At 30.1% G+C, this 26,445-nt stretch overlaps 1 protein-coding gene across 1 annotated transcript in view; it reads right to left on the reverse strand.

The window, feature by feature from the left end:
• Nucleotides 1-15,096, reverse strand: part of LOC143083038 (ephrin-4-like) — a 133,730-nt gene extending 118,634 nt beyond the window's left edge. Inside the window, exon 1 of the mRNA XM_076259168.1 lies at nt 14,782-15,096. Within this exon, the coding sequence (XP_076115283.1) occupies nt 14,782-14,909 (128 nt within the window). The 5' untranslated portion in view covers nt 14,910-15,096. The remainder of the gene's footprint in view (nt 1-14,781) is intronic.
• Nucleotides 15,097-26,445: the final 11,349 nt, after the last annotated feature.

Consider the following 26,445-nt stretch of genomic DNA (forward strand, 5'->3'; position numbering starts at 1 on the left):
CTAAGCAGATTATCAAACTATTATTCAAATATTTAAAATTGTTTTAGGCTTAAAGACCAACATGTTAGTATAATATCTCAATTTTTTTCAAACTTCCTAGAGTTGAACAACCAACTGCATGGAGTTTTAAAATCAAAATGCACATGCTAAATACACCTCATTTTTACCCTAAATATGCAGCAAAAAATTATCTAAAATTGGGATTTCCATAATTTTTTCTATAATGCCACACTATCGAAGACGTTTCAAACACATTTATTATAGCAAGGATTTGTATACATGTAGCAAGAATCCTTGACTATAGTAATCTCTGCTTTAAAAAAATCAACAATTGCTTTTTTCAATTTTACAGACAGAAGTAAAAATGCCTTGAATCTGTCAGACTCTAAACTAATGTTTCATAAATTTCAATATTAAAACCGATTTAATTGGTATAACAGGGAATTTTAAATTCAATGAATTTTTTTACACATTTTTTTATTCCTCATGAAATTTAAATATTTCAAAGTCTGGACACATTCTTAACCAAGGACAGCCTGCACACTTCAACAGACAATGGAATAAAACACTTTTCACCTGTTTTAACAAGAAATGCTTTATCTGAAATTTACATCTCCATAATTACACCACTCTCAAATTTAAATGTTCTCATTATTTTTTTCTGCAAATGTGTTATGAATTGTGAAACTAATAAACCTCCAAATATTAGCTTTGATTGACATTTGGTTTGTCAGAAAATTATTACTGTGGCTAATTTTACCAAAATACTTCAAGATCAATAAATCAAGAAGCTTTTTGAAAGGGTGGTCTAAAAAATATTAGCGGCAGAACAGTAAATTGTTATGATATTTGAAGTACCGTGGAACACCTCCTTACTGGTACTTGTTATGTTGTAATTGCAAATGGTCCAAAAATTATATAACAAATAAAAACAAAAAAAAAGATTCAGAGATAGAAAAGTATCTTTGTAAATTGATGATATGTACCTGGAACTTCAAATCAACTGTGCTTTAAGATAGTACCATTTTTTAAAACTTATTTTGCCCTCTATCCCAAATATACTATTTCCAAAGCAGGATTACCGGTATACAAAAATAAAGATTTTTTTTATGGCCCTAAAATAACAGAAATCAAAAATTATTTTAAAAAAATTGTACATTGAAATAGCTAGCTTTCATTGAAGACCTGTTGGTGACCTTCTACTGTTGTCTGTTCTGTGGTCGGGTTGTTGCCTATTTGACGCATTCCCCATTTCCATTCTCAATTTTATTACTGGATTTATCTCACAAGAAATGCTCAAACCCAAACATTTGAAAGCCAGAAATGTACAATTAATCAGTTGGGAATCGCTTAATTATTACATAATAAATATATATATAGTTTGCTTTGTTGCTTGCAAATATAAAATATAAATATTGCAATGTTCATTGAATAAACAGATCATCATTCTTTAAATATTTAAAGCACCATTCATAAAATTATAGCTGTATGATATTTTGTCACCCATCTTTAATAATAAATAACAGAAATGTTAATCTATCATAAGGTGAAGACAAACTGAGTTATCTCTCTTGATAAAAGGTCAGTCACAACAAACAACATCTTGACCTTTGCAGAAGCATAAGGTCACTTATGATAACCCAGGACAGACAGATATGATAAAACTGATTTATCATATATACATTTTTGTAGTATACAAATCAAATAGTTCACTTGAACAACATTTATTATGTATACTGCCAAAGACTTCACATTTCTGGTATTAGTTACTGCATTAGAAAATGGATTCACAGTTCAGACTCTTAGAGAAAATCAAGTTGTCTTATAAAAAGTTCCTTTCTTTGAAGGTTCCTTAAATTCATAGAGAGGAGTAAGACAAGGCATAATGTTCTGATCTTTATAGTGAAGAACTATATTAGTTTCTGAGTGGATCCGATAAGGGATTGATTTGACCACTGGGAAAGAATCAAACTGAGTTCGACAAGGAATCAGATAACAGTCAAAGAACTTGTTTTAAATAGATAACTGCAAGAGTACAGATGATAGAAAGACTGAGAAATTATGGACATGTTGTGTCTTACCTATCCAAGTATAATCATTATTGCCTTAATATACAGGGGCCAGCCTATCCAGGATTTTACGTTAGGGGAGTGCAAACTTTAATTTTTTGCCGAGCTGACAGAGGCAAATTATTTTTTTTAGGCAAAATAATCAAAATATTCTTTCATAAGGTTAGGACAACCCATGCTTTGCAAATTTTAGGTGGCATATGATTGCCACGCCCCCACTTGAATCTGTCCCTAATATACTTATTGCACTTCATATGCAAGAAGTTTGGATGTATTTGACAACAAAAACAGAATTCATGAGTTGCTTCTATTTTACCACCTACAGAATGACAGCTGTCTTCAGCTTAATTATCAATCAGAAGCAAATTTCTGGGTATTTTTAACATAAGCACTGTAAGATGTACATTTGTAATTGTACAAGCATTACATGCATTGTTAAAACAGTTACATTTTCAAAGTCTAATATATATGTTGGATGTCAGCATGAAAAGTTACTCAAATTGTCATTGGCAGCGCATATATACTGTGAAACCATTGATGCAGAAAGATGCAGAGTTGAAATGTGAGTAATTTGCACAGTCATTCCTTGGAAAATTGATAATATATTTAATCTATCTTTTCAACCCAAACAGAAAAGAAACTGTTGTACTCAATAATTCTCCTTTAGGAAATTATAAATTATCTAGTATTACAATAATTTAATAATAAAATACTTTGTACGGAACTGAATCAACCCTGTAATACAATACAAGACAAAATATATTGCAAAAAGCTCAATTTTGTATGTCAATGCTTGTAATTTATGTATAAATTTATTCAATTCTGATGTAAAAATTATGATTAAAATGAAATTAAACAGATGAAATCTTTGAAAGAGGAAATTTTCTCTGTGAGATATCGCTCAGTGTATCAAGTTACATGCTTATTTCTCTCACTAAAAAATGATCAGGGTTTAATTTCAAAGGGAGATAATTTAAATCAGTTTATTCTATTAGATGTAATTTTATGGGTTGTTCACAGCTGGGGCCTATTGTGTATTATCTGATATACAAGAACATATAAACTTATTTTACATAAAATACTAATGTAAATATTGGATAATAAACAACCAATAACAACAACAACAACAATAAAAAGCTTAAATTTATCATTTCACAACTTTGAATAGGCAGTATAGTTATCTTGTCAATTTATATTTAGGTCATGGTCAGTTTGAATTGATGGAGAAAGCAGACAGTGAGTGACCTGTCATGCAAAAATATACTGATTTAAATTCCTAAACCCCAAAACAAAAAATCCTAGCTGTAATGTCAAGTTTAAAAAAGTCATTCTCCGGAATTAATATTTTTTCCTCAGGTATTGTTACCAGTTACTTCTCTGTAGTAGGACATTCTGGTACTCAGTTAAATAAGAGCAAAGTAAAGAAGTAAATTCCAAATTTAATTGGTATGTGGAAAGTTAAAGGTTTAATGCTTAATACTATAAATGACTAAAACATAATCAGAAAACAGTAACCTTTACTGTCCTATACCAAAGACTGATTAAGGTAACTTGTCGAAAAATTATAGAACGGGTTAGAGTCAAAATTTGGTAATATGAAAATGGACTATTAGCAATTGTCACAGAAAAATAACTTATTTATACTTTTTGTAGCTAAAGAATTATTTTGTGCCAATGTGACTTTCAAATAAATCAGAAATAACTGGTTTAAACATATTGAACCAAAGGAGATTCAAGCTTCATCATCAATGTCATTATTAATCCTACTCCTACAATACAATAAATGATAAAAGTCACTGCCCAGACAGAAAAAATACAACATTGATCTTGTGAGATTTGAAACCTGCCAGTTATGTTCTCTCACAGTCCAACTAATTCTAAAAATGTTTTAATTATTAGATCATACTCAGACAGAACATGACAACATGGATGTTACATGCTGAACTTTACATTACATGGATGATGTCAATTTATCTACTTGGAAGTCAGACTTCTATCACTGAAGAACCAAGACAGTTATTGAACAATTTGGTTTTTTTTTCAACAAGGCCAATGTTTCATTGTGTCAGACTAATGACTTGTTCTTTTTCACAGAATTCAATTATGTATGTTTAGTTTTTTGCAAATCCTATAAAAAATATTCTTCACCTGGTGGATTTTATATGAGTTTATAAAAGCATTTCCCTTTTTTCAGAAGAAATTATTATTATGTTGCATGTTTCAGTAATGTAACATGATGGTCAACTTATAATAGACATACAAAAAAGAAGATAATGTATGATTGCCAATGAAAGCTCCCAAAGAGGAACAACAACACAGAAATTAACAACTTATCAAGACCAAGACTATAGGTCACTAGTATCGACCTTCAACAATGAGCAAAGCCCATAACGTCTTAATTAGTTGTTGATGCACACAATTAAAGTTATTTTTAAACCCAGCAAACCACTTGTCTATCTTTTCCTATTCAATATTTTTAAAGATTTTATTAGGCCAATTTAAAAAAAGAAAGAAGAAAGAAGGGTGTGAAATGGTAATATATTAAATAGTTCAATTTCGTAGCATTGTGATCAAGCCTATAAACTACATAAAACTTTAAAATGGTTTTTGTTTAAAGTGGTACATGTATATCATTGGCAAGCTGAGGAGATTTTGCAATGACAGAGAACATAAACCCAGTGGTAATTGAAGCTGCAGAAAAGATTTAAAATTTAATTAAAATGTCAAAGTTATTATACCTTCTACTACTCCAAAAACATTCTTTTTCTAAAGTTTCTATATGTTTCAAGAAGAATTTTAAAACCTTATTACTTTGGGTAATTAATCTTTCTGATCAACAGTTTTCTTGTTCATAATGGGACTTCCTTGCTCAAAACATACACAGCATTTTAAGAAGTTATTGATCACAATAGTAAAATAAATCTGTTTTAAACTCATCCTATTTTCTTTCAGAAATGCAGAGGTTTTTTACAGACATAATATTACTTTGATTAAAAAAAAATATCCAACAATCTTCCTTAGTTCATGATCAATCTATATGCCAAAGTTTTAAGATTCATTTTTTATTTCAGAAAATAAATTGAAAGTTTATCAATACTCAGGATTAAAATGCAATAAGGTGCAACAAATATTGATAACAAACAGAAAGTCAAATCTTCTACCTACAATAGATGTGAAACAGAATAAATATTGACTTTTCTTTCATCAAGTAACTTTAATATTCAAAAAAAGATTGTACCGACACCTTTTGTTGATAAATATTCTAATTTCCTATCTCTGGATGTTCCTTAAAAGGCTACTTGTAAATTTTTCATATCTAAGAACCTCACACATATAGTAATTGGTTAGGTCGACTTTTCTTCCATTTGAGTAAAAAATATTATCAAGGTTGAATGTATACAAGGCAGAACTATAGAAATACTGTTCTAGTCCTGCTGTGATCTGAAGAAACATCAAACCAAGTTTGATTTTGATCTGTCAAGTAATTTTTTTCAGATCAAAAGACTCAATAGTCAATCTAATGATTTTTTCAATAAATTATTGGGAACATAAAAGGATAAATTAAATATGAATAAATAAATGTAAAAATCAACTGGTTTAATTTATAATAATCCTATAAAATATAACGCTTAAAAATAATTATCTAACATCCACCATTTTTTCTGCTCTTTTAAATATGGAATGGATCGGTGATTTTAGAGTTTATCAAGTTTAATGTACCCGATTACATTTTCCGCTCGTAAAGTCATTTGAAATGGCAGCGGGATTTACGACATGACACCAAATAAAGGTACAAAGTGATGTAAACAATTGTCATTAAAGCAGTAATGCAAAATTCATTAGTAATTCTGTGCTAGGGGAGACATTGCATTCCGCATGCATAACATGCATAGGTAGAAATTCACTGATCGTTAAAAAGGAGGGTCAATAAGGATCTAGCTGGTACTTGAGGTTTAATTTTTTAATTGTTTTTTTCGAGTCACTTTGTTACGATTTTAAGTACATATCTATCTGCACTTGCAGTATTTACAAGCCATTAAAATATTTCTCAAAATACAATCCACTTTCTTTCAAATAAAAGTGTTTTAAAGTCAAGATTTTTTTCCATTTTCATACCCTGAATGTATTTGTTTGCCAGCTCATAAATTTGGTAATAAAATTTTACACTGGATGTTCAAATCAATTTCGTAGCCATAAAATAAGATGTCGTAAAAAAATCAGTCATCAGAATATCAACCGAAATATAAATATTGACAGAGATTAAAATATTACTAATTCATTCCACAATGGAATTCATGAAACCCAAAACCATGAAATAAGCAAGTGCGATGATGGTCAACAAAAACAAAGTGAATAGCATCTATATGGCTTTTATAATCAAATTAATAGCAATCTGAACTAATAATCTATAAAATCATTCATCTAATGTATTTAGTGGTCATTGGAAAAAGTGAACATTTTCTAAATCTATTTGGATTATGACAAAACTGCAGGGTAAAACACACAACTAATAGTCAATGGAGGCCATGATATATGGTCACGTCAAATAAAGCCATGGTCACTTTGTCAGCTTATAGTTTGTGTAAAGGAGTCTGTACAATGATATTTGGTAGGAATCGATTGAAGCTATTCAATTATTCTAATAGGTCTGTATTGAGGTACAAGAAGTTAGAACCATGTAGTCCTCTAGTACAAACATTTAATCAAGAAGTATCACAGTATTCAGATCGTTGCTACTTGACATCAAATACTCAAAAGCAACAGATTTTTTTCCGTAATTGCTTAAAAGCTATTCACACAATCTAAATTGTCTCAAACACAAAATTCAATTGCTGTAGAACTATTAAAAGTTAAAAATTACAAATGTGAAAAAAATTGTATCTAATACATTTTTATTTTATCAGAAGATTAATCAGCTATGATCCAGCAATAAGTTTATTACATGTATTCTCTTACAAAACTGTGTGGATATCAGTGGACAACTAATCCACTTAATCCAGAACACTTTTAATCGTGGAAACCAAACAATCCCATGGTTAAAACCTGCTAAATATCAACCATCCTACATTTTGTACCCAGCTTCGCAGTCAAGCACTTGATATTTGTTGTCCACAAACAATATTTTACAACACTTTGTCAGAGGAAACTATTCAAGTACAATCACTTTTATGTAGTAATTAAATGTTAAAATTAAATACTGTTTAAAAAAATAATAATGGGAAAACAAGCATACATTATATATCATTCTTTGTCCATAGATTAGTAGAAACACCATTCTAACGATGATGATGCAATGCATTGAATAATTCTTTAATCTTAGATAGCACCACCCAAAATATTTAAATAAAGTCATCAATTTTATGGAAATTAGAGTGCAAAGATTTTGTAAGGTACAGAAAATGGTCGTATTACATTTTAACCTATCATCTCATTATCGTTCAAATCACTGTTGGTGTGAAATTATAAACAGTGAAAATCCACCCAAAACAGTCTGCATTAAAATAACAAAGAGTTAAATTCCTGTTACAATGTTTTCATTTTAAATTCTATTACAGGTTATAACATCTTATTATAGGAGTAATTGCCTAGCTGCTAGCTGTTATCTATTTACGAAACCTTCATATTTCATCAGTAATTATATATAAATGATGACTGACGGGGAGATATTTGATATAAATACCTTTTTTCTCTTTTCATAAATATTCAAATTTTTTAGTGACACAATATCAGTCCCAGAATCTTTCTTTTCTTTCTTACAATTCTTTGTTTGGTTAAAGTAGGTGTTCTCTGAAGACTGAGAACTTGAGTAATTTATCTTAAATATTCCCCAATTGGCTTCGGAGTCTTCTTTAAAGTTTTCTGATAAAATGTTTAACATCAAAAATCTTAGTGGAAGATTATTTTCAATATAATGCATGCAATTAAGATCACCAATATTTTACCATCATATAGCCATTTCCTACAACCCTAGATCACCCAAGATTATTGGATTAATATTTTCCAAAAGATTTATTGTTACCCTTTCCAAGTATTTCATTGTTACCTTTTCCAAGTAACTTCATGTATCAGTTTTTTAGAGGCAGGGCAAGGGGGCGAGGGGGCCAGCTACATATATATATATATATATATATATATATGTATGCATAGACTAATAATTTGTTCCAGTACTTACATTGACTAATTTGTGCAACCCCATCCCCCTTTTTCAAAATCCGGGACCTGCATCTCTAATATGTGCTGTTGTAAAATATACATCAGAAGGCAATTCTTAAATATCAGGTATAAAACTAATATTCTGTTGTGGTCACCATCAAATCAGCAAAACCATTAAGGGAAATTTCAGATGCCATGGCAACCAATTTGGAAACATTGTTGGTACATGTGGCAAAACTGCACTATAATTAAAGACTGTATCTAATTCTAAATAAGATTAATAGTCATCTTAAGGTTGACTAAATGAAATTAATTGTACGATTCCATTGCAATCTCAGGTAGTTCAATAGGTAATGTGTAAAGTAATTAATGGAGGAAATTTTCTGCCTTCAGATTGGAAAAAATAGACAATGAACATTCAGATCAAAAATGTTTTGTATGATAACCATTATCATGGATCAGAAAGTCAGAAAACAATTAGGAGAAATAGAGAAACAACAGAAAGAAGAAAATAAAACCAACATCTCAACCCAGCAAGCCATAAATTTTCATAATAACAGCACAAGATTTAGTTTCAGCAATTAAAGTAACATTTATTCATCTAATTCACTTTTTTCGCTAGTTTATAAATAGACTGAAATGACGTGTCATATGCATTTGAAGATACCTTTTTCTATCTCAGCTTTTTTTTTAATCATCAATAAAAATTATAGTTTTACTTCAAGCTCAATCACAAATCGATAACATCTGTAAGAAAAAATTAAAGCTGTATCACATATACCGGTGTACAATCATTACGATCCTTCATTAAAATGACACATTTATTTATTTAATATCATGTGATATACTAAGTATTATTTCGGAATAATTATGATTCAGAATTTGTCATATTAATTAAAGAACTGTCCAGTCAGACAAAAGCCTGTCAACCAGTCCACTCAACTCATCAAATACAAGAAATACTGATATACATGTACATGTATTCCGTTGTACGTGCCTTCTTGTTAGTTAAACAAAATGTAAATTTTTTTACTTTGGAAAAATCCTACCAATTGTTGATTTGCAAGGGAATCCCTGTTGAATTTAGTTTTGTATGATTTTATTTCAAGGTTAAATATAGACATGAGAACATATAATATGACAAACACACCTAAAAAAATTAAGAAAGAGTAGAGTATTTAAAAATTGAAAATTAAGTGAATCATGGATAATAATGAAATAAAAGTTGTAAACACAAAAAAAAGTAAAACAAAGGTGTCCATGTTCAAAATGCATGTGCCAATTCAAGTTTATGGATTTCCAATCTGATGGTCAAGGTTAGAGATTTTATCAAAAATATATTTTGACGATTCTACATCCTTGTTTTTACTACACCTCACTTTGGAACTGTATATCAAAATTAGGATCTCTTGAAAGGAGCTAAATCCTCTGTAAACCTTATCACTTCACAGAAAAACAACTTCTGTTATACAGCATCACATGTGATAAAACTCATAATGGTGACAATTAGGCATTATACTTGTTTACTATAATATAATTCAAAGGAAAACGTACTACATATAATTGCTTAATAATAGGAAATACTTCAGCTTCCAATACTGTTTCACAAGTTCTCATTCACACAATCACTAAAATCAAATCTCATCAAAATTAATAGACACTTTACATGTTAATGATGCTGAGAAAAGATAATTTTTGAAGATTACAAAAAATATAATCATAACAACTTCAATATAGATCTATGAAGTATACATAATATATAATTTACTATAAATACATCTTGAACATATCAAATCTTCATAAAAAACATGTATTAGATAGCTAGGGAATATAATTGTAATGGCAATTTTATAAAATGGAGAAAAATATAAAATAATACTGTGAAAAAGCCCCCCTAAATACAATAATAAATCTGTTTACAAAATGCATGTTTGTAACAGACTTATGAGGGGGGCATAGATTAGTCCTTCTTTTATCTACTGAAAATATATCTTATTTTTGGGAAAATTTATCAAAAACAAGTGCTCGCTAAATTCTCACCATTTTTTTTACCATGTAACAGACATTTCAATGCCCCCCCCCCCTCTTTTTTCAAAAAGTATGGATTTTCCCCTTCATATCACATGAATGTATTTTCAGAAATGTTTTTTTTTTAAACACAATAACATCCTAAAAGTAAGTGACCTTAGGTAAGTCATGAGCACAATTTTGTCCTTATCAATTTTTTCGGTCAAACTGATTTTTTCTTTGTTCGAATGTCAAAATTTAAAAAAACATTCACTTGATATATTAGGCATGATAAAACATTGCACTATTTCCGTCTCAAAGTTTCCCTCAAGCAAAAAATATATCTAACCCAAACAATATCATTAAACCCCATTGAAGAAAGAACAAACTGACAACGCCAAAGTGACAAATATATTCTTTTTTAACCAAAACAGGATTATGATATGGTACAATACCATTAAAGAAGCTTAACAATTTCAGAGGATTAAATGTGAGATTAGTGACCTTTTACTGTTAGAATAAATGTAGTTTCTTAAAATATTTACTCTGCATTATAAACAGTTTAAAACAGTTTAATATTTTAACGTTTTATTCTGATATAACAGTAAACTTGCTAACATGATCGTCCAAACTATCCCCACAAAAGTGATGATTGCACACCTCACGATTTAAATATTTTCATGAACAACTCTCTTGAATGATATTTTTTCTCATAAACAAACAGATTATAGCGTGTAATTTACTATAATTCGTTATGAATGATAGATGTCCTTTCATTATTAAACAGTCTAGTAACAAAGAAATGATACATTCGTTCAAATGATCTAGCAAAAAACATAAAATTACTGATAAATTTATGTTTTTTTGCAAGAAATGAAATAAAGTTTATTTAATCCATTATGAGACATCTCTGAACATTTTGAACTATTTGCATAGTAAAACCATCCATGGAGCAAGATCAAAAACATCAAAATTATAAATTACTTATTTAAATTTTCTGGTCATTTTCCTCTTTTAGTTTTTGTCATCTTTTGATTCCTTTGATAATTTTTTTCTGGCATTTGTCATTTCATTCCTACATGTACCTAATACCCTTTACTTTATTTTTGTATGAACATTATTTTGGTTCTTGCAATATAAAGGTAAGAATATGCATATATATATAGTCAAATGCGTTTTGTTTAAATATACTTTTTCACTTTTTTGGTCTTTTGGAAAATGTTGTTTGTGCTGTTTTTAGACCCTTCTACAACGAAATTTGTTTTACATGCACACGTATAAAAATTGCGGTTTTTATCCAACGCAATCATAGGTTTGAACGTAGTTTTCAATTTAGACTCATTTATATATATATATGTATATATATATATGTATGGTATGTTATTTATCTATGATAATATGATTATTATTATTCGAGTGCTGGTCAGTCTCTGAGTGGTCAGTACATGTAGTCAAGTGATTCAGGGCAGTATATATAATACATTATATTGTTGATTTTGCTCTGTATCAAATATCATGAAATGAACATTTAAATTTTTTAATGGACTTAAGTTAGTGAATACATAGTTGATTATCTTTGGTCCATGTTTACAAATACTTAAATAGCTGTCTTAAACCCTATCATCAAATACACTTTATTTTATATGTCTGGCCAAACATCTAATACACAAGAAAATTAGCTTTTAAAATTCCAAAAGTTTCTATTTCAAAAGGGGAAAAATCTTGTATCTATTTACTTGTGAACATTATGTAAACATTGCTTTATCGCCATAATTATGCAAAATTATAATATTTAATTGATTCTTTATATTTAAAACAAAGAGTTTTAGAATATGTAATAGCGTACCTTTCAGGTGAAATTGATTTATGAAGTCATAAAATAATTCATTTCATTTCGTCAGCATGTTTCTGTGGTTTTTGATGTTACATGTTGCAAGTTGTCACCAACTAACGTTAGTTAACGTTAACATGTATCTTAACATCATTAATTTATAATGGCTAATAAACTGCAAAAAAATATTAATCTTTCTTTCTATTATACATGATGATGAGCCATTAGGGAACCCTTAACTGTGTTTCATGTACATTTCTATTTTGACAAAAAATGTTGAATTTATTTTCTAGTTGTGAGGTTTTTACGATAAATTAGTCACTAAAATCTAAATCATATATTATTTATCATAGTTAATTCTTTTTTTTTGTGAAAATCAGTAAAAAGGAGGGGCATTCAAAATTTAGTTTTTTAAATACAGGAGAGTCTGTATATTATCTTTTATAAGTACCATTTGGTTTTAAGGACGCATTTTCACATACACATTAGATTGGGAAAATTCATTTCTATTAGACAGCAACCTAAAATTAGTAACTGACCTTGGTATAATTATCCATTACAATGTTTGTATATATCAAATGTCTAGATATTAGTCAACAAGGAGTTAAGAGGGCCCTGGATTTTTTCTGGAACAATATGCAGTACACATAATTATCTTTTTCATGATGAAAGGTAAAACAGACAAATCTGCAGTAAAATTCACTACAATTGTCTCCCCTGATTTTGCTTAAGAATTAATGTAAGCAACAATCTAAAAAAATATGTGTAAAAGTTTTCAAAAAAAAAATTAACATAAGTCAGCTATACATAATAAATTTGGAAGATATGAAGGCGTATAACCAATATTACAGGAAGCCAACAACATGACCATGATTTAATTTTCAAAAATTAAGAATAGACCACAAGAATTTATAACATTCAAACAAATCCAATCTTAAAAAAAAAAGTAATGACGCTACAGAAAACTCTTACATATATAATTTAAAAAAAAACTTTAATCTAGATCAATCTTATATGTTCTACTGACATTTTTTTTTATGATCAGGAAGTTTTATTGTAAAAAAACAAATATGTCCAGCTGTTTAAGTTGACTTCAATCTAACATTTAACACCTGTTAAGTAAGACAAAGATTGATAATGTGTTATAACTGGTTAAATTACAGGTATTTGATCTACCAAACATGCTTATACATTTGTTGACACATATATCTTATTTCTACCCTGCTTAATTCAAATTTTGTGAATTATTAACTGTCCCTTATATTATCAGATCACACAGCATCCAACTTAGCTGCACTGATGTATTTGTTACACATATCGTATTTCTACCCTCTTAATATCCATTTTGTCCCATATATCAAACTTTGCTGCACCAACAAAGCATTTTTTCAGTCATGATCTAAAAGAGGGGGAAAAGATACCAGAGGTACATTCAAACTTCATAAATCAAAAATAAAGTGACAACACCATAGCTAAAAAAGAAAAAGACAAACAGACAAATATATAACAGTACTCAAAAAAATGAACATGCAGCAGCGATAAGCATATGTTTGACACATTTGACCATGTATTATATCAATAATTGTCCATTAAAACATGAAAATTAACTTTTAACACCCAGCAGTGTCTAGTACAGCATTGTTTTGTTTGAAATTAACTTCACTACAGGGTTGTGGCACATTGAACTATGACAAAGTGTTTTGACTTGTATCTGCCAAATGTCAGCGCAGCAATCATAATAATCATATATAATATATTTTTAGAAATGATCAATAATACGCTGCATTCTGTGGGAACTTTTTTCAAAGAAACAGAAAACATCACAGAACAATGTATAAAGTGGCAATTTCCTGAAGTTTTTCTGTAATTTTCTTTTATCTTAATTACAAAACATTTTCCAGACATCTAAAATCAGCTTAAGGTAAACAAATGATTCCAGATTGGTAAACAATTTAATTCTTACTAAATAATTAATCTATTTTATATTACATAACTGGATTATAGCCAATAAATTCACTTGATTTTGCTCCATAATTTCAAATGATGAATAATTACAAATAAGTGTCCAATTCATAAAATGGTAAATTGAAAAATTTTAACACCTTTTAAAGGTTATATAAGAATATGATTAATATCCATAAATAATAATAAATTTAATTCAGAGATATTTTTTACACGCACCTTTTTAAAATTGTTTTATTAAAAATTCCAATTAACAATTCAATTTAATTTAACTAACAATTTAATTTAATTAACAATTTAATATAATTATGATATGAAATAAATTTGAATATGTTAATTTATTCTAAATTTTCAGACTTTGAAATCAAAGTCAATGTGAAAGCCAAGATTTTTTAAAAGTATAAGAAATTCAAAACTTTTTGGTTGAAAATAGTTTTATGTTTTCTGTTTATTCATGTGTATAATACAGATTTTATCTCTATCAAAACCAAGGTAAACTACCATTTAATATAAACTAAAGCTTTCAACATTTTAGTAGAACTGACATAAATAAAAATATAAATGGCACACCTTGCATGCGTTTAAAATCTGTCTTTTATTTTCGAGATATGTGACATCTAGTTACTTTTTTGTCCCTTGATATGTTGGGGTACAAGCAAAAAATATACAGCAGAATAAAAGTAGACAAGTAAGTATATAACCATTACTTTCTATTTCTAATAAACATCATACATCAAAATATAAAAATCAAGTACTCACAGAGAGTTTGTTTGGTTCCAGTATAGATAATATGTTTGGACTCTTTGATTCGAGTGCACCTTTTGAAACATAAGAAATATTCCAGTTGCCACTATTACAGAATATACGTTTGTTAATTTCCACGACATTTTGAATGAAACAGGTTAAATAAATTCTCCGAACTTCACAAACAGCTAATATATACACTTAATTTCTTCTTTGGGTCACTGTCAACTCATATTTTCACGTAATTCCAAACTTATTGATATTTTTTATCCCCATCTTTCAGATCTCATCTTTCTTGCTGTCACTCAAATGTTTTACCAGTATATCACGTGGGAATATACCTCTCTATGGGAGGCAACTCTTGGAGTTTTTCACCTGTCAAGTTCTTTAAATATATCATATGCTATTGGTTATTTAACAATGCATTCCAATGACTGACTTCATAGCTGAATAACTTTTAATGAATATTATAATACACCTTGCGTTAAGTCTATTAGTCCACTTATGTATTACACAAATGTGTCATTTTTTGTGCGTGTAGTAAATTTAATTACTTCACAAAGTCTACAAACTAGATTCTTCCTTGAAAAAAGGAAATATATTTTACCAAGAGCAATTTTTACAAAGAAGACAGGGTTTTCACTGTCTTGTCTTGTTAATGTTTGTTCAATCTTTTCTAGTCGGAAAGCGTGCTGTTCAATCTGATAAAACAAAAGTTAACATCTAACTAAATTGATAATGTTTCCTGTCATATCGAGTTAAACATTACATCAAATCACTTTTATGTTGGGGTTCCAAAATTTATCATTTGACATTTGTTTAGTATATCAAGGATTTTTATAATTACTACTAAAATCTTTAATTCGGGATGAAATGTGCCAAAGTTAAAATGCTTACGCCTATATTCGAAGGCTAACTTGCTTACCACCCATCTGACAAACCAAAGATGAATATAAATATTATAACATGCCTGTCTCCGAGACTGCTTTCGCTGGATTAAAAGGGGGAATACGTACACGCTTAGACTGGAAAATATCACAATTTAGCAACAGTAACGGTCAAAACTGAATATATAGTTTTCTGGTATAGCAGCCCCTCCTTTATGAGATGTTATAACACAGAATTCGAGCGTTTTTGAAGTTTTCAACCTTGAATAAACGCAATTTAGATATGCTACTTTGCCCGTGGGTAATATATAATATTATTGTTGTATTTGGTTTTTCTTGACTGATTATATTGTCAACACATATAAACAAAGCCTACATAGCTTAATAATTAAACGGATACATAACAATGTCAAAGCTTCCATTGAGACAGTAAGGTAGCTGCTTCATCAGCATTTCGACCAAGAAAAAATAAAACAGAGAGGGATAAAATACATTCCATTGTAAAGAGTAAAGATGATCCCAAATTTTAAAATGCTCTGCACTTTTTACACATACGCTCCTTGTCACTAATCTAGAAACAGAGTAAAAAAAAACGTCAGTCCTTTTGTTTCGTGAAAATTGCCAACGTAGTTCATGGAAATATCCTGTTTCCAGATAATGTATAAAATAATACATTGTAAGAAAAGGCTCTGTGTAAAATAAGTGATAAGAACTGTCAATTTGTTAGGATGCTTAATTGATTTTTACTCATTTGATAAGTTTGATAGATGTTTTTCAACAGACCGTGCACTGTATATTCCTAAGGGAACCAACTGTGCTCTTCTTACCTACATGTGTCTTTATTCAAATATTAATTGATTTACCATAATAAAAATGAAAAAAAAAATCTTTTTTCAATTAATAATTTTACACACTTGAAGAAATTCTTTGCTAATTAGTAAACTGATTACCAACCATTAAGTAAAACTTACAACAAAGACTGACTAGTAATTTTTAATAGAAAAACTACTAATTTTTACCAGAAAGAAATATGTATTAATGTTAACTTGAAAAACTAGTAACTATTGCTAAAAAGACTAGTAATTTTAACTAGAAACAAAATATAGTAATTTTAAACTAGAAAGAGTGAAATTTTTACTAGAAAGACTAGTTGTTCTAACTAGAAACACTGGTGTCTTTTACAGGAACAACTAGTATTTTTGACTAGAAAGAATAGAATTACTAAATGCAGAGAATCTGTAGTAATTTTTACAAGATTGATTGATTGTTGGTTGCTTTACGGGTTTTTACTAGAAAGACTAGTAATTCTAACTGGAAAGATAAGTAATTTTTACTAGAAAAACTAATAATTCCAACTGGAAAAACTAGTAATTTCAACTAGAAAGACTAGTTATTTTTACTAGAAAGAATATATTGTAATTTTAAACTAGAAAGACTCGTAATTTTTACTAGAAAGACTATATTGAAATTTTAAACTAGAAAGACTTGTAATTGTTGATAGAAAGAATATATAGTAATTTTAAATAGAAAGACTAGATAGACTAGTTATTTTAACTTTTTAACTAGATAGACTAGTAATTTTTACTAGAAAAACAAGTAATTCCAACAAAAAAGACTGGTATTTTTACTGGAAAAACTAGTAACTTTGACAAGAAATAATAGTATTACTAATTTGGGAGAATATGTAGAAATTTTAACCCGAAAGAATCTGTAGTAATTTTTACAAGATTGATTGATTGTTGGATGCTTCACGGATTTTTACAAGAAAGACTAGTAGTTTTATCAAGAAAGACTGGTAGTCTTAACTGAAACGAATATGTATAGTCATTTGTTAGCTAGAAAAACTATTAATTTAGACGAGCAAAATAGTAATTTTAACTAGTAAAATAGTAATTTTAACTAGTAAAATAGTAATTTTAACTAGTAAAATAGTAAATTTTACCACTAAAATAGTATTTTTTACTAGAAAGACTAGTAATTCCAACTAGAAAGACTAGTAATTTTAACTAGAAGGAATATATTGTAATCTTAAACTAGAAAGACTTGACATTTTTACTAAAAAGACTAGTAATTTTAACTAGATAGACAAGTAATTTAAACTACATAGACTAGTATTTTTTACTAGAAAAACTAGTAGTTCCAACAAGAAAGACTGGTATTTTTACTGGAAAAACTGGTAACTGTGACAAGAAAGAATAGTATTACTAACTTGAGAGAATATGTAGAAATTTTAACCTGAAAGAATACGTAGTAACTTTTACAAGATTGATGATTGATGGTTGCTAAACGAAGTTTGACAAAAAAGACTAGTAGTTTTAACAAGAAAGACTGGTAGGTTTAAATGAAACGAATATATATATACATGTAGTCATTTGTTAGCTAGAAAAAAACTAATAATTTAGACTAGTAAAATAGTAATATTTACTAGACAAATAGTAATTTTTACTCGAAAGACTAGTAATTTTAATTAGAGAGACTAGTAGTTTTAACTAGAGAGAACATATATTAATTCTAAACTAGAAAGACATGAATTTTTATACAAAGACTAGTAATTTTAACTAGAAAGATTAGTAATTTTTATTGAAACACTAGTAATTCCAACTAGAAAGACTTGTAATTTTTATTAGAAAGAATACATATAGTAATTCTAAACTATAGCTATAGATAGTGTTTCTATCCATGCCACAATTACACCAATATCAAACCGGAATTTCTGTCTGAAAATAATTTTGAATTGCCCCTTCGGAAAGAAACGCTTTATCATATCGTTTGTTGTACAATGTATTGTTTTATGGGTTTCTTATCTCTATCTTTGTTTAAATAAGATGGCCAAAAAATGATTGACTTTGACTCATACAAGGATACGAAGATATTCCTCAGAAATTTATTGAAGAGGTGTTTTAAGATATATTTACAAATGTCGATAGTTCTATACAAACAAAAGAACAACTTTTAATATTGCACGAAAATTAATCATGAATCTAAGAGGGTAATTTCACCATCTGACAATCCAACTTACATCACGTTATGCAGTTTGCATTTGGTTTCGGGTTTATGACTTAAATCCAGTGGAATGTACACGAATCACATGTTTACCGCCGAACATGGACTTAACTATGAATTGTCAAATATAAGATGTTTGTATTTTGTGTTTTTAATGTGTCATACTTTGATTGAAATATGAATTTATTATCTGTAATAATCACTTGAAGGATAATAAAATCTTGGTTATAGCATGTTCCTATTTGACCAAATACTAACTTAACACTCCGTCTGAATAAAGACCAAATTAAATTAGTCACTACTATAAAAACCAAAGGGACATTTAAGAGAGAGGCGAAAGATTACAGAGGGACATTCAAACTCATAGATCGAAATAAACTGACAACCCCATGGCTAAAAAGGACAGAGAAAAACAGACAACTAATAGGTAACACACGACACAACATTGAAAACTAAAGACTTAGCTACACGAATTCACAAAAAACTGGGGGTAATCTCACGTGCTCCGGAAGGGTAAGCAGATCCTGCTCCACATGTTGCAACCGTCGTATTGCTCTCAAACTATTAAATCGAGAAAAAGGAAAAGACCAACAGCAAACAACGGTACACAAAACACAACAAAGAACACTAAATACTGAGAAAAATAACCCCAACAAAAAGTTAATTAAGTTGTTGTACAGACATCAAACTAAATACTGAGAAACACGAACCCCACCAAAAAGTTAGTTAAGTTGTTGTACAGACATCAAACATTTCGGACTCTCTAATGTGGTTTTCAAACGAAGCCTAACACACACATCGAGCCCTGTAGACAGCCCATAATGCAGTGACTTAAGAAAAAGATAATGTGCACTTTATCTCCTAGTATACTATATATAGAGAATTGGTCACTGAAAATATTCACCGAAAGTCATGTATGGTCAATATGGTACCATATAATACTGTCTATATATATTTGTTTGACCTAACATTAATTCCCCTAAAAAAAATGTTGCATGCCATAGATCCATTCATGTCGGGAAACATATTCAATAGCCATTTATACGTAAAGATCAAGTTGAAATAATTTTCCAGAATTTTTGGCCATCTATTGGCCATGGGAACAAATTGTAAAAAAGGATGAAACTTCAATTTCACTATGATGACAGCATGTCCCCATCAAACAAACAGGCAATTTTATAAAAGTGTTTGAAATATTTCAATTAAAGATATCGACTAATATCTCTACTTCTGTTAAGTTTGGATGTAAATTTACCAACTTTATGTTCTGTTTTTTTCTTCTTCTGGCAATTTATACTTCGATTAGTAATTTTTGATGTTTTAGATTAATGGTGATATAATCTTTTCTTGTAAGAAATCATTTCTTGTTTTTACTGACGACGAATATGTTGCATATTTCGTGCCTTACTTATTTATCGATGTTTGTTTAGTTTTAGATTTTAATTTGTTTTCGTGTTTAGTGTGTGGTCTATGGATATTCTGCCTCTGTTACGAGAGCATTTTTGTCACTATATAACCACAGACTAAACAAAACCTGAACCTCACAAAACATGTGTTACTTTGTGTTACAACTTACTTGGCACGAAAATAACACAAAGGAGGGTGATGTAAGCTAAATGTTACAAATGACCCTTATGTGGTAACTTAAAATAAAACACGAGTTGAATGCACTTTAGAAAGGTGAAGCGAAAATAATTAACATGTAATTATATCCTAATAAACTTCATTACAAAATATCTTATGTGTCATTTTACAATTTTACAGTTTCTAATTTCCTTCATAAAAAGGCCCCCAAGCAACGACTCATAGAAATACAAAAACGGAAATGATTATTTAAGAAGACCGCAAAGGTGTTCTCGTCTCAACTTCTTTTCAACATTCAAATTTAAATGTTGTATTGAAAATATTCTATTTATATTTATTATTTATTGTGTACGCATGTCTAAGTGATTATATTGAATATATACAGGTTTATTGACATGTTCTTATGTCATCTTCCAATTTGCTCTCTGTTGTGTTTTGTGTTTTGTCGTTTTTCTTTTTGTTGCCATGGTATTGTCAGTTTGTATTCGACTTGTGAGTTAAGTTTTTTCTTTGGTATAATTCACCTATTTATATGTAAAAGATAAATTTCGAACAGGTATCAATGTCGCTCATTTTTGACAGAGGGTAGGCTGTATCTGAATAGTCATGAGAAATTCACATCAATTTAGCAGGAACTACACAATTATCGCCTTTTCGCTGTTTCGTCTTTTTGCTAAGTTTGTTTTAAAACAACATAAGACATATATCTCTAAAAGTTAAATGCATGAAAACGCAGGTAGTGCGCGCCATCGTAATTGCAAACGTAATACACCGATGAAAACATCAAGGTTGGTGAATATAGTGTAGTAACCAACTCTCTCTCAATTCAGTATGCTTATGCTTAAACCTTCAGGAAGAATATAAAAAAAACAACATTTGAACCAAAGTATTTAAACGTTGATTTACCTTTCCTTTGGTCTAAAAAGAAAATCTATTTTAAATTTTGAATAAAACGGTTAAATGATTGTATAAGCCTAGTCCATCCCGTAATAAACACATTTCAGGCTTAATATTTTCTCGCATCTGTTTATAGCATTTTAATTTTCTATAAAAACGTTCTTTTATGAAAAAATCAAATTAGCATTGTATCTGTAAAAAAAACCTTTCCTATAAGTAAAAAAAGGGGCAAAAATGCTAAAATATCTGAGAAGAAACTCTTCGTGAGATTCAAAAATTAGGTCGTTAGAACTGGTATATATATTTGAAATTTTAGGCAATAGTAACTTCATCGATGTTCAAATTTTATACATGTATTACAGCCGATTTCATAGTGTGTGTAGCCAAAGGTAATATCTTTTGTTAGCTTGCTTGTTAGCTGAACCGTGGAGTCATTGTTATTTCAGATAAACTACCATCCTTTAAGAGTAGACTAGTCCAGCAGATAACCAATCTCTGTCTGTTGGACTAGGCTTCCTCGAATGGAGGGTATTATACCTGACCTTATAATGACTTCACGGTTCAGCTAACAAGCAAGCTAACCAAAGATATTACCATTGGCCTCACACTCAATGAAATCGGCTGTAGGACAATATAAATCAAGACACATAACAAAAACTGAGGGAATCTCATGAACCCATAAAAATGAGCGCGACGTGGTAGAACGCGTCTCCTGCTAAGGGGTGAACATTTGGGGTAGACTTGCTTGATTTAAAAGACTCTTACGTTTGTTATAATCTTATTAGTTATTCGAATGAAGCATAATGATTATGTCAGCTTCATATTTTTTCATAATTGAGATTGAATTCTGTCCTTTTACATATATTTGAATGGGAAATCATATTAGATATAATAACACAGTTGGACTGGGATTTATTCAGTGAGTTCCACTTATTTTAATTTATTTATATTGGGCAACACTTCAAAACTAATTTATCTTTACATTTCTAGTGCAAAGTAAATGCATTGTAATGGTGATAATTGATAAAACTTGTAGTTTGTCTCTCTACGAGTGCATTTAACAACAATTGATTATATTATGCCTTTAATTCGGAATTTTGTCCCATCTTAAATTAGTGTAGACATAGACCCAGATTAGATAACGCAACAACTGAAAATACCATCAATTAATGAAATCTTAGTGCTGATACATGAACAATGGAAATAAGGTTAAGGTCAAGAAACCCTTTTAAAAAGCCTGTTTGATGGACACGTATTGTTTTACATCTGTTTACTCGTTTATAGGTGACTTTTAACTACCTAAGCTGAAATAGTCCCTTATACTTTACAATATCATAATATAAATATGCGAGATAAAAATGTGAAACCAACTAATAATGGATTTCTACCACATCTAACATCTGCATTTTTATATATTCAAAAAAATAAAGCGTAACAACGTGGTAGCTTACACCTGATTAGCATATACATGTCTTGCTTTCAATGATACTTGCTGCATACAAGACGACATTTTCCCCATGCAGGACATATATGCAATATAATGTCAGTATTGCCCGGTTTGGACACATTTTCTATCACTTGAACTAAGCAGCTGTGTATTCTTAAAAAATCTACAATACAACCTCTTTTCGTAAACAGCTGTAAAAGTTCATATCACGACTCTAAATTCCGGGGTTGTAATAACATCAGCAACACGAAGGGTGCCACATCTGGAGCAGGATATTCGTACATTTTCGTAGCACTTAATGTCACCCGAGTGTTTGGTGGCGTTCGTGTTGATTAGTCTTTTGTTTTTAATGTTGTGTTTGTGTATTGTTGTTTGCAATGATGTTGTCAGTTTATTTTCGACTTGTGAGTTTGAATGTCCCTTTGGTATCTTTAGCCTTTCTTTTAATGCTCATCTGCATCTGCCATAAACAGTCCTTTTTAAACATCATAATAAAAACCTTGAAAATGTCAGAGGTCTTTCCCTTTTTGTCCCACGGTAGTGTAGTAGTATCAGTGCATTTAGAACTTCAATTCAAAGATCCACTATTTCATGGAGTCGATTATCTCTGGTCCTAATGGTGACTTTTATTTGGAACTTTTGCTGTATAAAGATATTCTTTACCCAGGGTATAGTCTGCAGGAACAGGAATTCTGCCTACAAGATGTATGAACATAGTTGACATGGTGATTGTCATATACCCTACCAAAACCGTTTAGGGAGGTATAAATGCTACAGGGGTAGACAACATGTACATAAATAATTTGAACATGTATGCCAAACTGTTATTCAGATGTTGATAATGAAGTCTTTTTATTTCATAAGTTTACTATTTTCAAAGTATTGGGATGCACTACCATATATCAACATTTAACATGAATAGATATATGATGATGTGGTATGATTGCCAATGCCTACTCTCCATCCAAGTCACAATTTATAAAAGTAAACCATTATAGGTCAAAGTACGGTCTTCAACACGGAGCATTGGCTCACACCTAACAGCAACATAAAGGGCCCCAAACATGACGAGTGTAAAACCCTTCAAATTGGAAAACCAACGGTCTAATCTGTATAAAAAAAAAATAAACAAGAAAAACTTACCCACACCAACAAATGACAACCACTGAACATCAGGTTCATAAAGCACAGTTGATAATCAAACATCTAATTATAATGCTATAATATTCAGATGCTTGTCTATGTCAAACCGTTCCTATGGTCTTTTAACATTACCGTGACACGAGAGCTTTATCCCGTGTTGGCAGCCTCACAGTCACAGCTGTTAAAATAAAGATCAGTAATAGAAGCGCTTAAATTTTTCGGATTCATGGGCTTATTTAATGATTTTGTGTTATATCCTTTATTTTTATTTACTATTATACCGAGCAAGATCAACACTGCTGCACTGAAAGTCATTTAAGATCCCATCAATATACTCAACTTTAATCTACACCACTGCAAACCCTGAGATTTGTTCAGGCCAACCATTGAATTATGTTTCGACCTTGTGGCTAGACTGATACCAAAAGTTGCAAAGAATGTCTTCTTTACAGTTTACGATTCCATTCATGATATTTTAGACAAACTCAACAGTCAAGTAAAAGAATTACTACTCATATACCTTCATAATATCATTGCTACTCCACTATGGTTACAGACAATGGAACAACAAAACAAATGGACATATGAACCCGCTACACCAACAGGAGATAGAAATATTTCATTTTAAATGACATAGAACTCAGCAACTCCATTACAGACTCAAAATCTAACACAATCAACTATTAAGAACTCAACATCAAAGATATGACAGGGTTTGAATCTGATGATATGTAGCCATGTTAATTTGCAACAAGATGAATACTGAACTTCAGGCACAAAATACACACCTATTGACTCATCATTGCCAAGAACACAGACCTGCACTACATGCATGAAGTCTCATTTAACGTGATCCCGCACATTAAGAAAGTCAACGAAATGTTGGAAACCTTTTACAAATTCTTCGAATAACCAATAAATCCTTGTCAGTTATGATAGCCTTACATGAAGTACCGTTCTACATGACCAGACATTGAGAGATCAGCAAAGACCAAGATGGACATAGACTATTCAAGAGTTTAAGAACCCCTACACCTTGAGATCTTTACTTCTTCTAGCAGACATCTTATCACACATAACCTGCATGTCATTAGTGTTGCAAAAGAGAAATGTCTTAGCATGTTTGAAATACTAAGGCTTTTCTATTACCTAAGCTGTATTTGGCAAAACGTTTATGGTCCTCAATGCTCTTGAACTTCGTACTTAATTTGGCCATTTTAACTTTTTTTGATTCGAGCTTCACTGATCAGTCTTTTGTAGACAAAACACATGTCTGACACAAATACAAGATTTTAATCATGGTATCTATGATCGAGTTATTTCCACCTTTGAATATTTAGAGAAGTGTTAACAAGAACACCAACGTTGATCCCACTTGAAAAGAGAAATACTCGAACAGTCCTTGGTTATTGAAAGAACATTAATTGAAGATGTCAGCATCACACAAACAACATTAGCTGACTTTGATTCAAATTACTGACTTAGTCATTCTTAGAAACAATGACCAAGAACATTGCAGATACCAACTTGTAAATCTTGACCTCTCTTGCACATTAACTTGGACATCATATATGGTTATACAGAATAAGAGGTATAAGCACAGAGGTTTGGCATTAACCCCGAGATTCTTTTGATGCAGTGGTCAGGTTTCAATGAGATTTTCACCACTCGAGACCAACAATAATTTCCCCTGAATGAACTAAAGAGGTTCCAATCAACAAAACACAAGAAATCTCAACGAACAACAGCTGTATACATATTAAAAACAATACACTAACCAATATATAAGAATATCAGGTTCAAATGTGACAAAGACCTGTTCAACAGCATTCTATAGTAGTTGACAGGACATACTTTGCCAAGAAAAAAGATTAGTTAGTATTGCTTGAATATCACTTTTAAAAATTGTAAAACTTTTTCAGTGTTTAATGGATGATTCTATGTGTATCTTCCGTCTTTCTTTTTAATATTTGTATACTACATATACATTTTGTATTTGTATATTACATTGTATCTGATATACTTTGGTAGTGCTTAGTACTTTTGTTTATGTATGCAATGCAATAATGTGTCCAGTACACAGATGCCCAACTAGCACTATAATTTTCTATGTTCAGTGGACCGTGAAATTTCAAGTTGATTGGACTTCAACTTCATCAAAAGCTCCCTTGACCAAAAACTTTAACCTGAAATTCAAACTATCAATTTCTATGTTCAGTGGACCATAAAATTGGGGTCAAAAATATAATTTTGCATTTAAATTAGAAAGATCATATCATAGGGAACATGTGTACTAAGTTTCAAATTGATCAGACTTCAACTTCATCAAAAACTACCTTGACCAAAAACTTTAACCTGAAGCGGGACAGACGGACAGACCGAATAAAGAACTGACGGACGAATGACCGGACCCACAGACCAGAAAACATAATGCTCCTCTACTATTGTAAGTGGAACATAAAAATGATGCTGTATTCTTCTAGTATGTTGTACTATGGTCTATAGTTCTTTGTCAGCACCAGCTTCTGAGGTTACAAGTTCCAACCCTGCTCATGATGCAGTGTGTTTTTTTTAGGACCAGCAGTGACCCCGGCAAAATTATATAAAAGTATGATACCAGTTTTAGTGACTATGGAATGTGTTTCTAGAATAACCTTCCAAGTATATTAGAAGTCAAATGGTTATGCTGACAATGCCAAAATACAACACAAACTAAAA

Source organism: Mytilus galloprovincialis, chromosome 7 (genome assembly GCF_965363235.1).
Source record: "Mytilus galloprovincialis chromosome 7, xbMytGall1.hap1.1, whole genome shotgun sequence".
NCBI lineage: Eukaryota > Metazoa > Mollusca > Bivalvia > Mytilida > Mytilidae > Mytilus > Mytilus galloprovincialis.